Source organism: Lontra canadensis, unplaced genomic scaffold, assembly GCF_010015895.1.
Source record: "Lontra canadensis isolate GAN:19392208 unplaced genomic scaffold, GSC_riverotter_1.0 scaffold89, whole genome shotgun sequence".
NCBI lineage: Eukaryota > Metazoa > Chordata > Mammalia > Carnivora > Mustelidae > Lontra > Lontra canadensis.
In genome coordinates, this window is record NW_022631083.1 from 5,735,280 (window position 1) to 5,752,426 (window position 17,147).

General features: G+C 40.5%; 1 protein-coding gene across 3 annotated transcripts in view; it reads right to left on the reverse strand.

The window, feature by feature from the left end:
* The window catches only part of LRRC28 (leucine rich repeat containing 28), a 155,029-nt gene that overhangs the window by 49,922 nt on the left and 87,960 nt on the right, over window positions 1-17,147 (reverse strand). For 2 of the 3 annotated variants that reach the window (XM_032836027.1, XM_032836028.1), the window contains exon 6: window positions 9,711-9,917. The exons of the other annotated variant lie outside the window; for it this stretch is intronic. In XM_032836027.1, the coding sequence (XP_032691918.1) occupies window positions 9,711-9,917 (207 nt within the window). The remainder of the gene's footprint in view (window positions 1-9,710; window positions 9,918-17,147) is intronic. 3 annotated transcript variants of the gene reach the window in all.

Below are 17,147 nucleotides of genomic sequence, written 5' to 3' on the forward strand. Positions count from 1 at the left end.
ACAACCAAGGAGACAGATGATGAACAAAAGAGCCCTTTGCTTCCTTTATTTTTTGATTTTTTCCCCCTTGTTTCCTTTAAAAGATCAGATAAGTGGTGAGGGTAGTTCGGACTTAGAGATTTACAGCAGTAATTTCAAGAAATATCAACAATTCCCTTAGAGAAGATCCCAGAAAAGGAGACTTCATGCTGACTGCCCAGCAGACTCAGGAACTACGACACCGAGTCTTCCAGCACTGTGGCCACCAGCTGGAGAGAACAATGTCTTCATTCTGCATCTCTAGCTGCTGCCCAGCTGGACTTGTACCTGTTTTTTTCCCCTGCCCCTCCAAACTGAAGAATTTTACTGTAAACTATGACTGATAGAAACTCCAGATTTTTGCTTTAGAGTCCACTGACAACATCTTCCAGATTTCCCTGGGACTGTACATTCTTGTCACTATTTTTAAAACTCAGTTCCAAAATCAAAGTAACAAAAACTTTGCTGGCAAAGATTCTGCTCAAAGATCTAGACCTCCTACTACTTATTTTTTTAACAATGTATTTTTAATTTCTTTAAAAAAGATTTTTATTTATGAGAGAGAGAGAGAGAGAGAGAGAGAGAGAGGAGGGTCAGAGGGAGAAGCAGAATCCCCACTAAGCAGGGAGCCCGATGCAGGACTCAATCCAGGGACTCTGGGATCGTGGCCTGAACCAAAGGCAGATGCTTAACTGACTGAGCCATCCAGGCACCCTCCTACTACTTATTTTTCTAAATTTCCTTTCTGTATTACTATATTCCCTATGCTGGGGTGCCTGGGTGGCTCAGTCGGTTAAGCATCTGCCTTTGGCTCAGATCATGATCCCAGGGTCCTGGGATCGAGTCCCGCATCAGGCTCCTTGCTTAATGGAGGGCCTGCTTCTCTCCCCAAGCCCCGCTTGTGCGGGCATTCTCTCTCTCTCTCTCTCTTAAAAATAAATAAATAAATAAAATCTCATATTTCCTATGCTGTACATTATATCACTATGCGTTATTTCTTTTATTACTAGAAGACTGTGCCTCTTAATCTACCCTTCACCTATTGTGTCCATCACTCCACCCCCTCCACTCTGGCAACCATAACTTTATTCTCTACAGCAATCTATGTTCTCTGTATTTATGAACAAAACTTATAGTTTATAAGTTTGTTAGACTGTTAGTTTGTCTTGCTTTTTAGATTCCACATATAAGTAAATTCATACAGTATTTGTCTTTCTCTGTCTGACTCACTTCACTTAGCATAATACCTTCTAGGTCCATCAATGTTATCACAAATAGCAAGATTTCCTCCTTTTTTATGACTAATACTCCATTGTCTGTATATCTTACATCTTCCCTGTTCTATTCATCTATCAGTAGACACTCAGGTGGCTCTCGTGTTGTAGCTATTGTAAATAAGGCTGCAACGAACATAATGGTACATCGTCTTTTTGAATTAGTTTTTTCTTTTTCTTTGGACAAGTACCTAGAGGTGGACTTGCTGGGTCATAATATACTTCTATTTTTCATATTTTGAGGAGCCACCATACCACTTTCCAGAGTGGCTACACCAATGTACCTTCCCAGCAACAGTGCACAGGGTTTCTTCTTCTCCGCATCCTCGCCAACACTTGCTATTTCTTATTTTTTGGATATTAACCATCTGACAGGTGCGAGGTGATATACCAAATTGTGGTTTTGATTTGTATTTCCCTGATGATGAATGATGTTGAGCATCTTTTCATACGTCTGTTGGCCATCTGGTTGTCTTCTTTGGACAAATGTCTATTCAGGTCCTTTGAACATTTTTTAATCAGTTTGTTTATTTTTTGACATTGAGTTTTAGGAGTTCTTTAGATATTTTGAATGTGAATCCTTATTAGGTATATCATTTGCAATACCTTCTCCCATTCAGTAGGTTGCTTTTTAATTTTTTTGCTGGTTTCCATCACGGTGCAAAAGCTTTTTAGTTTGATATAATCCCACTTGTTTATTGTTGCTCTTATCCTTGCCTGAGACAGATAAAAAAAAAAAATAATCACTAAAACCAATGTCAAAGGGGTTAATTGCCTATTTTCTTCTAGGTGTTTTATGCTTTTAGGTCTTATATCTAAGTCTTTAATCCATTCTGAGTTTAATTTCATATATGGTGAAAGAAAGTGGTGCAGTTTCATTCTTTTGCATGTTGCTGTACAGTCTTTCTTCCTACAAAAATTCTTGAAGAGACTAGCTTTTCTTCACTGTATATTCTTGCCCACTTTGTTGGAAATTAACTGACCAGGTAAGTGTGGGTTAATTTCTGGGCTCTCTACTCTGTTCTATTGATCTACACATCTGTTTTCGAGCCTGTGCCATACTGTTTTGATGACTACAGTTTTGTAATATGGTTTGAAATCAGGGAGCATGACACTTCCAGCTTTGTTCTTCTCTCTCTGGATTGCTTTGGCTGTCTGGGGTCTTTTGTGGTTCCATACAAATTTTAGGATTATTTTTTATACTTCTATGAAAAATGCCATTGGTATTTTGATTGGAATTGTATTGAATCTGTAGGCTGCTTTGGGTAGTATGGACATTAGAACAATATCACATTTGTATTCCTTTAAAGAATGAGCAGCAGTTCTCTCTTGTTTTAAACTAGTATTTAAGAAAACAGGACAAACCTTTTCATATGAATCACTTCTCCAGCCCCAAATCCTATTCCAAAACTTAGAGGAAAATATATTCTAGTGAACTTTTCTCTTCACCCATTAGCACAGTACAGCCAGTGTCTGGCCCATGCTACAGAAGCCATATTAAATAATAATACTAACTTCCTAAGAAAACCTTAAGGCAACAGCAAAGACCCACTGTGATGAAAGAAAAACAAAGCAGAGGTATCATTAAGACAGTCGAAAGGGTTAGATGAGTAAGCAGCATGAAGACAAACAATTTTTGTTACAAATACTTGCAAGAAGATAGGGTCCAAAAAAGAGCACTGAATATCCATTTTCATGAAAAAATAAAAGTTATAATAACTATTCTGGAAACAAGGTCTGCATGGACTTTAACAGAATAATTCTCTCTCACTTTTTCCCATTACTAGTTTTTGAGCCTTGTTATCAAACCTTTCTTTTCTCCTTCTTCATTATGCCTTTGATTAGAGATATCCCCAACCATCCCCACAGAACATGGAAGAGAACACAATTTCAGTGGCATGTTTGGGTCTTTCCTTGGGAAGCAGTCATCATAATTTCTGTTCAAACATAGGACTGATTCCAACCACCAGGACTTCTGGTCTGTACTAGAACAAACTTTTTAAGCACTGGGACTTATTTAAGGCCACACAACTTTGCAAACAGTTCCCATTAAACAAAGACCTCAAGGCGGTAGCTCTTCAAACTGCAGATCAAATACATTCATGGTTCAGCAAAGTACAGTTTACATTCATCTCTTGAGTCTGAGATCACAGGATTATTAGCTGGTTTCCATCTAGTTTCCACACTGGTTTGAAGTTTAGTAGTTTCACTGTGTGGACTTAAATACTTTCTTAAAAATAGGAAAGAGCAATTCTCTTCTAAGTCAGAGCACACGAGAACGAGAAGCATTAAAAAACCAAGTACAGTTAACAGATTTGTGTCGAATACGCCATTTGCAGTGAAAGAAGGGGCTGCTCTCGACTTGGCATAAACCATTTCGTTTTTTTCTACACAAGGTATCTAACCCCTATAAAGGAAAAAGCAACTACCAGTACTACAGAAAACTGGAGGGAGCTCCCGTATGGGATCAAAGGGCTGGTTTTACCTCCCTATCAAAGTCACAGTGTATAATCCATAGCAGCAATGGAACGGTCGCCTCACCCACAAGCGCCAGGCTTCGGCACATGGAATAACTCTTCCAGAGGAAACAACACACTGTACTACCAGACTCTCCAAGGACTGGCTCTAGGACTGGTTTAGAAACCCAAATGGTTTTCTATCAGCAGAAAGATATTTTCCACTAAGTTTTGGGCTCACTATATGCTAGTTTATGTACTAGAATATTCTATACATCTCGTTGTCATTTGCCAAATGTTCTTGGTTAAGAATTCGCTCACTATTTTTCTAACAGTCAAAAATTCCACCTGCTGGGGTGCCTGGGTGGCTCAGTCAGTTAAGTGTCTGCCTTCAAGTTAGGCTATGATCTCCGGGTCGTGGGATTGGGCCCTGCCTGCACTGGACTCCCTGCTCAGTGGCAAATCCTTCTCCCTCCCCCTTTAGCCCTAACCACCCCCTCTCAAATAAATAAATAAAAATCTTAAAAAAAATTTTTTTCTCTCTCAAGTAAATAAATAAAAATCTTTAAAAAATTCTACCTGCTAATTTGGGGGCAACTTTTGTCTCCTCATTTTCTTAAACTACAGGAGTTACTGACATTGAGTTTAAAACACAGCACTTCCTGGGGGCCAACTAAAGGATGCTCTTCCATAGCCAATTTGTGCCTGGGCAACCTCTCAGTACTTACATTTATTATTCATCATTAAATAAGTTGTGAACATTACTGAATAATCGGGCTTATTAACTATGCAAGAGAGACCAGGAAACACCTGGTAAAAAAGCCTTAGAGGAAACAAACAAACAAACCAAAAACCTTTCCTTTGTATTTTCCTACACTTTCAGAAGCCCAGAGGTGAGTCACAACTCTGGGAGCTAATAAGTGTGAAGAACTATATTGAATCAACAGCAAATACTCTCATTTCAAAACCTCTAGTAAATCTCATAGCATGAGGCTCAAGTGATTAGTTTCCCTGTCCTCTTCAGTGATGGTCACCTCTGTGGAGAAAGCTTCTGCTTGTAGACTAATCTGTCACTCAATTGTCATGGTATCATTAGAATAGGAGCACCCTTCTTTCTTGATGAAACTCTTCATCTTAAAAAGACTGTCCTCAAAGAGCGTTATGGTTTACCTAGTCTTATTCATTACTTAAGCCATCCTACATATACCTTCTGCAGTTGTTTTCTGAGGATGCTAAAATAGGATATTCTTTTAAGAAGTCCCATAAAAACTTGTTTTTCTTCTAAGCCAACTTTCTGTGGCAGGCAACTGAATTTAGTAAATAACTCCCCAAAACAGGATTCCCACCTCCAATCCCAGACAGTGATATACTAGCACCCATTTCATAAGCCTTCAAGTTCCTGTACTGTGCTCACAGAATCACACTGAAACAGAAGAGACTTCTATATGAACGCTTTAGTTGTGTGTGTGTGTGTGTGTGTATGCGTGTACGTGTATACACACAGTATCTCCTAACTACTATAAAGAGACATCCCTATTTGCTAGCTTTCCAAGAACAGTTCGGTTGTTGAGGAAAGGCAGTGCCCGCCCCGGGATGCTCCATTCGACTCTGTCCGCCATGGTTCACAGCATTAGAGGGCCTCAGTTTATCAGAAAGGAGTTCAAAGAAAGCTTTCAAGTGCACAAACTCTGTGGCGGGACAGCTATGGATTTAATTCCTTTTCTCCAAAAGACCTAGTTGAATTCCTTTCCAAAGCCACCTTCGTGGTATTAAAAAACAAAACAGAAAAACAAAACTCCCACAAAACCCAAAAACAAAACGGAGAAGATCGCTGATATTTCTGTCAGATTCACTTTCGTCATCTTCACAGATTATCCTGTCTCCAATCTCCCGAAGCCCTCTTTGGCTGTCTCATGGCGGTGCCACTCTCTGGCGGTCACTCTCACTTCTTTACAAAGGTTCACCCTATATAACAGGGGACAAAGGCCACCAATGCTTGTATCTGCTTCCTAACCCTGGGCTCCTGCTGTCCTCAAAGAATCAGTCTGAGGCCCCGGCGGAGCACTGCTTCAGGCAGCCTGTTCCTTTCTAAGTGGATAATTTCTACCCTCCTCCACTTGCTTGTATGTCTTTCTCTGGTAAAATCAAACCTTATCCATAGGCTTAAGTCCTGCCAGGGCCGTGAGCCTTATGAGCCGGGATGGCACCCAGAGGAGTGTGAAACTGCTTCCGTCTCCTGGGTGTCCGTGGGCCCAGGCTGGAGAGCTGCGGTCACCTTGACTGCTGTGAGGGACCCTCCTCAGAGCCCAGGGCAGATCCTCCTTCCTCATATGCTTTTTGACACCATATCAACCAGTTCACAAAGAAAACCTCTCTGAACACAGAAGGCAAGGTTTGGGCGTGACAAGACATCTAGAGACAGAGAGCAGTCGGCAAGGCTGTACTCAGCACTGAACCTGAGTGCTGAAGAAGAGATGCCCGCTCCTCGCCCACATCGGCGCTTACCACGGTGCACAAAGAAGATGCCCCAGCAAATAAGTACCTGAGACGCCAAAGCAGAAGAGCAGCTAGGCAATGTGTAATGGACTGACCCTTCGACCCAACGATCCTTTCTATGATCTTGCACCAGGCACTGCCACTCTTGCCATATGCTGCTGGATGCATTCAGTATGTCATACAAAGCAAACCCAAAGTGGTCAAGTTCCTATTGGAATGGCTTCTCTCTTCTCCCAACATCACTGTCACCACCCCCCCACACAGGCTTGGCTGTGTCATTGCTAAAATGGAGTAGCAAATGACCAGGGTAATAAGGAGCAATGGCTGGATGAAAACAGTGAGGTAGGGAGAACAGGTAAGATGAAGGGCTTGGAGCCCAGCTGGACTTGAGACAGGACCTACAGGCTAAAGATTGGTAAACAAGATTCATTTAGTTTAGAAAGTTTGATTATAGGGGCGCCTGTGTGGCTCAGTGTGTTAAGCCTCTGCCTTTGGCTCAGGTCATAATCTCAGGATCCTGGGATCGAGCCCCATATCAGGCTCTCTGCTCAGCAGGGAGCCTGCCCCCCACCACCTCACCTCTGCCTGCCTCTCTGACTACTTGTGATCTCTCTCTCTGTCAAATAGGTAAAGTCTTTGAAAAAAAAGTTTGATTATATGTGGGATTCTCGGCAGAACCTGGGCTCTAGAGCCCTAGAGCTAGATAGCATTCTGGTTTAAGTGTACCTTTGGTATCGGACATGAGAACAGAGCTGTGGATCAGAGCCACAGGCAGGATGGAGTCAGTTGCTGGATGAATGAATGGTTTAGACTTGAGACAAAGCATATCTGATGGAAGAAACAAGAAGACAAGAAAAGCAAGTTGTGAACAGCATATAATTAAGGAATCAGGAACTCCACGGAGGTTGAAGGGGCTTGGCAAAGTAAGAAGAATGGCTAACACCAAGAAAGAACTAGGTAACAGGTCTCTGGCCTAAACTTTTATATGATTTTTCTTGCTGTATGACCTGCTGATGATAGACAGATTAGAAATAAGTAACTGGGAGCACCTGGCTGAAGTCCTGATCGGGCAGGTGAGACAAAGCTATACCCTCTGGCATACTGACCCTACTAAGTGAGTAGAGACAGACACTGAGTTGGGCCAACTGGAGTGTCCACGTGAGTGTTTGAATACAAAATGGATGCCCAAATTTGACACTGGAGGTGGCTACACAACTAGAAAGATGTTCAGTATAATTCAACCCTATTCCTATCTTTTTTTTTCTTTTTTTTTTAAGAGGAGGGAGAGAGGTATGGGTGGAGGGGCAGCGAATCTTCAGCAGGCTCCACGCCCAGCACAGAGCCTGACATGGGGCTCGATCTCATGACCCTGAGATCATGACATGAGCTGAAGTCAAGAGCTGGGTGCTCATCCAACTTAGCCACCCAGGAGCCCCAAGTTCGCCTTATTCCAAATGAGGTCCCTTTGCAGAGGGATCATGCCTGGGATGTAGAGACAGCATGTCAAAGTGGAAAGAATGAGGAGTTTAGATCAGACAGAGGCTCTGTCTCTCACTAGCTGTGCTTTTGGGTAGGTTACTTAACTTCTTTGAATCTCAATTTCCTCATCTGTAAACAGGTTGTCAATAAGTTTTGTAATAACAGGTTCTGTAATAATTAGAGAGCCTCTGTACCGTGCCTAACAGAATACCGGATTCAATAAATGATTGTTCTTACAAATAGTTGCAGTACTATTACTCATGGAGACACTCCCTGTAGATGTGGTCAGTAGTAACAACAACAGTAATAATAATAATCCTATGAACAATAGTACCAGCAACTCCAGACTTAACAAGCGAATCTGTTTCTGGGAACACCTGGGAGTGAAAGCATGGTTGCCTGTAATGGGATGTGCTGCCTGACCTCGAATGCTGACGTCAGACCACTGAGTTCTACGTCATGCAGATCAAATCATCACATCCTTTACTTCCCTCCCCCCCTTCCCTGGTTCACGGATCGGCATTGCCTGCAACATCCTGGATATCCATTGGTAGGGAGCTGGCATCGGTACAGGCAGCAGCTCTTAGGAAGTGGTAAATACAAGTTTTGGGGGTTACTAGAGAGGGTATGAATATGAGGAGGACAGAAATTTTAAAAAGCAGGATATGGTAATCCAAAAGCTCTATCTTCTCAGTTGAGTCATCTGCATTTGTACGGGGCTGTAGCGTTCTTACGGACATGCTATCTTATTAGACTTCAAAATAACTCTAAAGTCAACAGGATAAATGTTATTATTTCTGGTTTACAGAGAAGGTAAATGAAGCTCAGAGACGCTCTGGGGGTTTACTCCGGGGCATGCACTGCATGGTGGGGGGAACCAGGTGAGAACCTGGATCTTTGGATTTGTAGGTTGGTGCCTGACTGCTGCAATGGTTTCACAACCTATGGTTTACCCAGCAGGCATTTTATTTTTTAAATCTATTTATACTTGATATTTTTCTCACTTGAAAGAAAACTCTGGTTTCTTAGAAATATAACTTACTCCTGAAATGGTCTTACTTCATTTTGCTAATTTTATAAGTACAAAATTTAATTATATTTATAGAAAAGTAATCTTTTTAAATTGGATAATTATTTGGCATTACTCAAACTGATTTTCAGATTTCCCAGTTATTTTTAATTGAAAATAATATGTGTACTGTATTATGGTAGAAAATATTTCCTCTCAGGGACTAGTAAATTATTCACTTCACTGCCATCAGGGATAAATTATTCATTACAAAAAATGCTTTTATGAGTACAATCATAGGAGGCTTACTATGACAGTGTAGGGTTCTGTGGGGCTTCCTATTTTAATTTTTTTTTTAAATGGCACCTTTGTTTCTTACAAGTTAACAAAATAATGCAATTCTCAGTGAAAATAAATGTATTCTTTTATTAAAATGGGCCTGCCACAGCAATCTATGGTGAATAATATGTTATGTGTTAGCCAGTGTGACATTTCTAGCTCAGCAGGCAGTTTGGCCAATTGCAAAGTTTTAAAAATTGTGTAGTCTGGTTATCCGACAATACTGATCATTAGGACACCCAATACAAATTTTTCTCTGTAGAATTCAACATCTAGACAGTTTCTTTGTACCAGTAGCTATCCTTTCATATTGCTCAATATCCCCCATCAATTTTATGGTCTTATATATACATACATACATGCTTTCATTAGAGTACATCATCTCCTATCACCTGTATTTTGTCCCTAAGCAACATTTACGCACAGATTTCCGTTTTACGATATGAAATCCCGGGCTGAAATTAACTTTGTTAACCGGGATTGACGCTTTGTTCACGACAAAAATGGATTTACAGAGGCAATTCAAGATAAGCAGAATGAAGGAAACTACCTATCCTTCCTAGTCAAGCACACAAAGGCTTTCTGTCTCCGTCTTTGGCTTTTTTTTTTTGGCTTTGCCGGCCCAACACGATCACTTACCAAGTGGCAAAAATGCAAGACGGTTTCCAGCCATGGAGAGCTCGTTGAGGCTGGGCAGCAGGCAGAGATGACGCGGCACGCACCATAGACGATTGCGGTCCGCGGTGAGGTACTGCAGAGAAAGGCACAGGTGAAGCCTCTCGGGTAAATTTAGCAAACGATTGGTAGAAATGTCTAGTGTCTGCAGCTCCTTCAAATCGCCAACCTCTACAACCAAAATCAAAATTAAGATAAATCGCATCCTGATTAGATTAAATAAAATGAATCAATACCGTTAACAGTTTCAAACAAATAAAATCAGTCGCTGTGGCTATTTCCATAGACGTGAATGCCAAGGTAGGCAAACAATCCGACAGAGGTAGGTGTCTTTAAATTAGCCTGCTCCAATTTTTTTTGGTTTGTTTTAATGGAGAAGAACGCTCGCCTCGAAAAAGGAGAGACACAAAGTAGCGAATATGAGCCAGAAGTCTGTTACTATGGTTTCTGCTTCTTGATGAATCAAAAGTTGTTGCTGGTGTGGGAAAAGAACACTTACCGGTCACTTCTAGGTACCTGGGCTTTGCTGCTCTTGTGATTTTACCTTCTAAGTAAATAGTAGGAGACTTAGAAACAAATTATAATAACCCAGCAAGTGCACTTTGTTTATGTGAACTGGACAGAAAACTATCTGGGCTGAGAACTGAGATGCCTCTTGGAAATGTTCACAATGGTGAACAATATAATGAGATGAAATTGTTGGTAGGCAACAGTTTTAGACACTGTTCAGCCACGTGGCTCCTTTTTTAAAAACCCGCTCCAAGTGTACACATCCTATGAAGATTTACTTTCATTCCATCCAAATGAAGTCTTTCCATTCACTTGAATACTTCCTCGTTAATGATACCGATATTAGTAATCTGTTCCATGGTGAGTTCAGTTATGTCCCTGTATTACACCAAATCCCTGGGTCTGAAGGTTGGGAAGTTCTTTACAAGGTACTTTATCCTTTTCAGGAAAAATCACCGCCATGAAGCCTCTCTGGGCATGAAAACGCTGCCAAGCAGTCTCTAGGGAACGGACCTTTACACTGTGAGTTTCATCCGCTCGAGGCTCCACGGCAAGGGTCGTGTAGGGCAAGTCTACTTCTTCTACGTCGTGGAACTTCCAAGTTGAAGTCCACGGAGGGTGTCTCTTGGCTTTCTCTAATCCTGACGCTGTTCCATGAGCCATTCCCCTCGGGGTAAGGTTTCCCATGTTCCCACCACTTTATTGCAACCCCCTGGGCACATCTCAGTTTGTTCAGGGCTTGGGTTAGTATTAGCAATGTCTTCTCTCCTGGACAGAAAATCTCCCCTATGGGATGCCCGGTTACACAGACTACGTTTTCTTACTGCTACAGACCAGGAGCTGGCAAACTCAGGCTCCCAGGCAAAATCTATATGCTGTCTGCAAACTGGTTTTTACATTTTTAAAAGATGGCCAAAAAAACCCAGCAAAAACAGGAACAAGAAAGAATATGTAGCAGAGACCATATGTGGCCGGCAAAGCTTAAAAATATTTATTATCGTGCCATTTGCAGAAGAAGTTTGTCAGTCTTCGTTAGAGACAGTTACCCAGAGCATTTTTAGTAACTATGTTTAATAAAAGTAATACAAGTGCAAAATGTATTAATTTCTAGTTATTTTTATAACATTACAAAATGTATTAATTTCTAGTTATTTTTATAAATTTTTATAATTTTACAACATTACAAGCTGGGATATTCATACTGCATTGTCCAATTTCCCCCCTGCTGAGCAGTGTAAGTATCTGAATACGGGCAGGGAGGATTCAGGGAACCATCTATGGTGTTTAATTGGAGTTTTGTTCTGTTTGAACCTAACTGATGCACATGGGAGTCAATTTCATTCTTGGTTCCATTAGCACAGTATTTCAGTTAAGTATGCCTGCCAATCTACCTACCTAATTCACACACACACAATGCTTCTAATTTGGGATGTGTGAGGTGAGGGAGTTGAGGGAGGAATCATCATCACGTCCTAGCACTGGATAAAGAAGCAACTAGAAACCTTCCTCACCTCGCTTTGTAAAGTGACTACAGGACTGAAACAGGACAGAAGTACAACCAATCAGCTACATACCATGGGGTCAAGGTGCAGAGAGAATACGACAAGGTCTCCGCCATTGAGAATCCTCAGACATACAAGAGACAATGTTTGGGGCAGCTGGGTGGCTCAGATCATGATGTCAGGGTCCTGAGATCGAGGCCCACCTTGGGCTCTGGGCTCAAGGCAGAGTCTGCTTGAGATTTTCTTCCTCTCTCTCTGCCCCTCCTCCCACTCACATGTGCTCTCTTGCTCTCTCCCTCTAAAATAAATAAAATCCTTAAAAAAAGAGAGAGAGAGAGAGAGAGATGATGTGTGATAGGTCGTCAGAGAAAGAAGAGGTAGATGAGAGGTGGAAGAAACTTTTGCAAAATGTACTGGAGGAGCCAGGCACTTGAATAGCTGAAGAGGAAAATGGACACAGCGCTGCCAGCAGGGCTTGGGGGCAGGGCTGAGAGACCAGGAAAGGAACAGAAGTGGAATAATAATGGCGCAGGCCCAGCGCTGTTGGGAGCCTAACAAGTATCAAAGACACACATGGGAGAAGAGTAGGAAATAAGTTCCTTGCGAGGCCTTCATGCAGACACGAGTGACAGTGAAACTGGGGAGGGATGCGTGGACTCACAGCAGTGAGAATTTGACATCTCCTACAGATCCCTCCAGAATAACAGCACTCTTTAGAAGAAACCAGAATGATGGATATATAAAAAGCAGTGGAATGGAAAGGGATTCTAGGCTGAGAAAGCAAGTAGACATTTGACTAGAACACCAGGAGTGTGACAAATGTAAAGAATTCCAGAGGTATTTTAAGAAAAGCATCAGGTACGCTTGATTAGAAATAGAAAACAGTGGAAGAAAAAAATGGTGAAAGATAATGTTAAAGCTTCTAGATTCTTATACTCTAAGTAAGGTGATACCAATCCTAAAAACTTAATTTTTTAATGAAAAAATTAAAATTATATCAATACTTCTGAATTGCAGTATCTATTAAACCACATATTGAAAGAAATTTAAAAAATTTATTTAAAAATCCCATGGGGGCAAGCAAAAGAAATTATTTTAATCACTGGTTATAAAATAACTAAACGTGTAAAAAAGTGTTTGGATATGGTCGCAAAAATTACTAAAGCTTCCAACTGCCCACCATTTTATTCTTCTAATAAAGATTTATTTATTTATTTAAAAGAAAGAGAGAGCAAGGGAGCATGTGAGCAGACACAAGTGAGGGAAGGGAGGGAGGGGGAGGCAGAGGGACAAGGAGACTGTGCACTGAGCAGGAGCCCTACACAGGCCTCAATCCCAAGACCCTGAGATCATTATCTGCACTGAAACCTAGAGTTGGGCACTTAACCAACTGAGCCACCCAGGCACCCCAATTGCCCACCACTTCAATTCAGCATTGCCTTACTGTATTGTGAGATGGGGAAATAATATTTGATTATGATTCTAAATTTTCCATAATGTGATGATTTACTTTTTACAGTGGTAACAGATCAATATTTACATTCTGCTTTGGCAGACATGCACACATATTTCAGAGATTAAAATTAATAACACTTTTGACTAAAAAAGGAAAACACATAATGTCAGTACCAAAGGTCAAAGTACTGAGGGATGGGAAAGAGAACGAAAAGTTGACATTTCTTACTTCCTATGTGAGATGAATAAAAGCATTTTATTAAATCTGAAACATGCAGGACTGCACATATTAAATGCATGAGTACAACAAAAGGACATTATTCTTAGTAGCTTACAATATTTTGGCCTTTTCAAGTGTTATAAAAAACTTAAACTATTATTCCCATTAAAGTACTGAGTTGAATACTGTCTGTAATGTGATTGGGAAATTAATGATTTTGTCAAACTGTGAAAGTATGTGGAAAGAGAGAAATAAAAATTAAATAGCTTCTCAGATAGACTTAATTAAGCATAATTTTTATGACCATTTTATAGTAGGATGCAAATCTAGGACTACATATGGCATCCTAACTTCAATAATTGATTAAGAAATATACTTAAGCTCAGCCAATGCAAAGTGTATTTTTCCCCCAAAATTTTATTCAAGTTCTAGTTAGATACCATACAGTGCAATGTTGGCTTCAGGAGCAGAATTCAGTGATTCATCACCCACATACAACACTCAGTGCTCATAACATCTAGTGGCCTCCTTAACACCCATCACCCATCTAGCCCATCCCCCACCCACTCCCCTTCATCCCCCTTAGTTTATTCTTTAACAGTCTTTTTTGTTAAAGATTTTATTTACTTATTTGACAGACAGAGATCACAAGTAGGCAGAGGGGCAGGCAGAGAGAGAGAGGGGGAAGCAGCCTCCCTGCTGAGCAGAGAGCCCGATGTGGGGCTGGATCCCAGGACCCTGGGATCATGACCTGAGCCAAAGGCAGAGGCTTAACCCACTGAGCCACCCAAACATCCCTCTTTAAGAGTCTTTAATGGCTGTTTCCCTCTTTTCTCTTTCTTCCTTCCTATCTTCCTTTCTTTTTGTTGGTGTGGGGGAGGGGAGTACATGTTTAGAAAGCAATTGGGTCAAACAAAAGTTATCTAAGATTCTAACTTAAATACAAGAAATAGAAAGTAAGCCTGGTGTAGCAAAATATCAGGTAGAAATAAAGAAACAGAATCCAAAGTGTGGGCTCCAGTTAAAAACTTGAAAACACTCAGCCAACATAAATCTAGCAAAAGTGCTCAAGTCTGAAGATGGCACCGAGGCCAGGGCAACAGGATGAAGTAACTCTTGGAGTTACTTGGAAAAGCTTGGAGCATCTCTTGTAGAGCAGGTATGCTGACAACACATTCTCTTAGTTTTTTCCTTTACTTGGGGGTGTCCTTCTACCACTGTAATTCCTAAAGATTATTTTCATTAGATACAGAACTCTGGGGTGACCATTCTTTCCCCTTAGTACTTTAAAAATGCTGTTCTATTGTCTTCCAGCCTTCATGGTGTCCAAGGAAAACCCTACAGTTATTTGAATCGTGGTTTCTTTACGTGCTTTCGAGATTGGTTCTTTAACTTTAGTTGTTAGCAGGTTGATTATGATGTATCTGTAAATGACTTTTCTGAATTTATCCTAGTTGGAGTCAGCTGAGCTTCTTAAGTAAACTCTATACCCAACGTGGGGCTTGAACTCACAACCCCAAGATCAAGCATCACATGCTCTACTGATGGAGCCAGCCAGGCCCTCTTAGCTGAGGTTTTTTTTTTTTTTTTTTTTTTTTTTAAAGATTTTATTTATTTGTCAGAGAGAGAAAGAGAAGGAGAGAGAGGGCACACAAGCAGGCAGAGTGGCAGGCAGAGGCGGAGAGAGAAGCAAGATCCCCGCTGAGCAAGGAGCCCATTGCGGGACTCGATCCCAGGACCCTGAGATCGTGACCTGAGCCAAAGGCATTGGCTTAAGCCACTGAGCCACCCAGGCATCCCTTAGCTGAGCTCTTTAAATCCATAAATGTATGTCTTTCACCAAATTTTCTGTTATGCCATTATGTCTTCAAATGTAAGAGTTACTGAAACTGGGTAAATATAATAGACTATTTATTTTTCTCCTTTTACGTGTTTCGAGATGTGCATGACTGCTGAAGGCAAAAATCATAACATTACTGATATGATTTTCAGTGTATACAGATGTACTACTTCTGGTAAGTATAACACAAAGGCTGATGGAGGAAAGCAAAAGGAATTTCCAGGTAGATTTTGAAAGATATCTATAATGTAAGTTCTAATGCAGAAAAGATATAAGCCCGGGGTACCTGGATGGCTTAGTCAGTTGAGCATCCAACTCTTGATTTCAGCTCAGGTCATGATCTTGGGGTCAGGCCCCAAGTCAGGCTCCACTCTCAGCTCACCACTGCTCTTCCCCCAACTTGTGTGCTCTCTTTTTCTCTCTCTCTCAAATAAATAAATAAATAAATAAATAAAATCTCCAAAACAATAAAATAAATAAAAAGATAAGCCCCAAAAGCCAATAAAGGAATTCAAACAGAATACTAAAATACATTTGAGTAATAACAAGAAAGGCAGTAAAGAAGGAAGAGACAAAATCAGAGGTGACAAACAGAAAACTAATAATAAAACAGTGAGCCTAAATCTAATAAGGTCAATAATAACATTAAAAGCAAATAGCTCAAGGATACCAATGAAAAGAGATTACTGGATTGGATTTAAATACAAGATGCCATTATAAAAGGAATCCATTTAAAATATAAATACGCAGATAGATTAAATATAAAGTGATAAAAACACATGCCAGGCAAACCATAACCAAAAAAGAAACAAAAAGAAAAGCTGGACCTTCCAGCAGATGGAGTGAGGAGGCTGCCAAATCCTCTGCCCAGAAAGTAACTATAAAATTACATGAAATTGTCAAAAGCAACCATTTCAGTACTCTGGAAACTGACCAAAACTTTTCAACAAATGGAAAAGCACATATTCATGAAAAACTATGACACTTCCAATAAGAAGAAGAGAAGTATGTGACAAGCTCACTTGGGGTGGTTCCCATACTTCCACCCAGCCTGGTTAGTACAACAGTCCTAACAAGGCAGGGCAGGGTGCAAACAACCGGCAGCTTCACCGCTGGAGGGGGCTGACACGATCTGGAACAAAAGGTGAAAAACCCACACCTAGTACTGTCCTTAATAATTAGTAATAATCTTGGTTGCAAGTGAACATGAGAGGTTGAGGCATGTTCTGGGTTGAGGCAAGCAATAAATTGGGCAGGTAGGCCAGAAATTTAACAGTGAAGCAGCCCAACAGAAAATAATAGGGTACTCTTGTACCCTATTACTGCCTAATTATTGTACCCTATTACTGCCTAAATGTAAATGGCTTTTGAACCCACACACAGATCTATTGAAAGAGGATAGAAGCCATACCTCAAGGTGTTCAACCGCCAAGACACACAGAAACAGGCACAAATCCTAATAAGCTAAGCTTAAAAATAAGAACAAAAATAAGGAGCGAAAAAAAAAAAACAGAGAGACATCACCACAGAGACATCAATGGTCACAAATTGTGGGGAAATGGATTTCATATTTTTAGTCAAGGCAAATTACTATGAATATCAAATAAGTAAATAGAAATAGCAATAATTCTCAGGTGGGGGGGAAATCAGAATTCAGAATTCCTACTAATATATTATTTAAAATGTCCATTTTAAAAAATTACAAAACATGCATTAAAGGAAAGTATAACCCATACTCAGGAAAAAAATGAGTAAATAGAAAATGATTCTAAGTGTACTCAGATATTGAATTTAGCAGACAATTACTTCAAACCAGCTCTAACAAATACATTGAAAGAAATAAAAAAGTGGCGCCTGGCTGGCTCAGCCGGGTA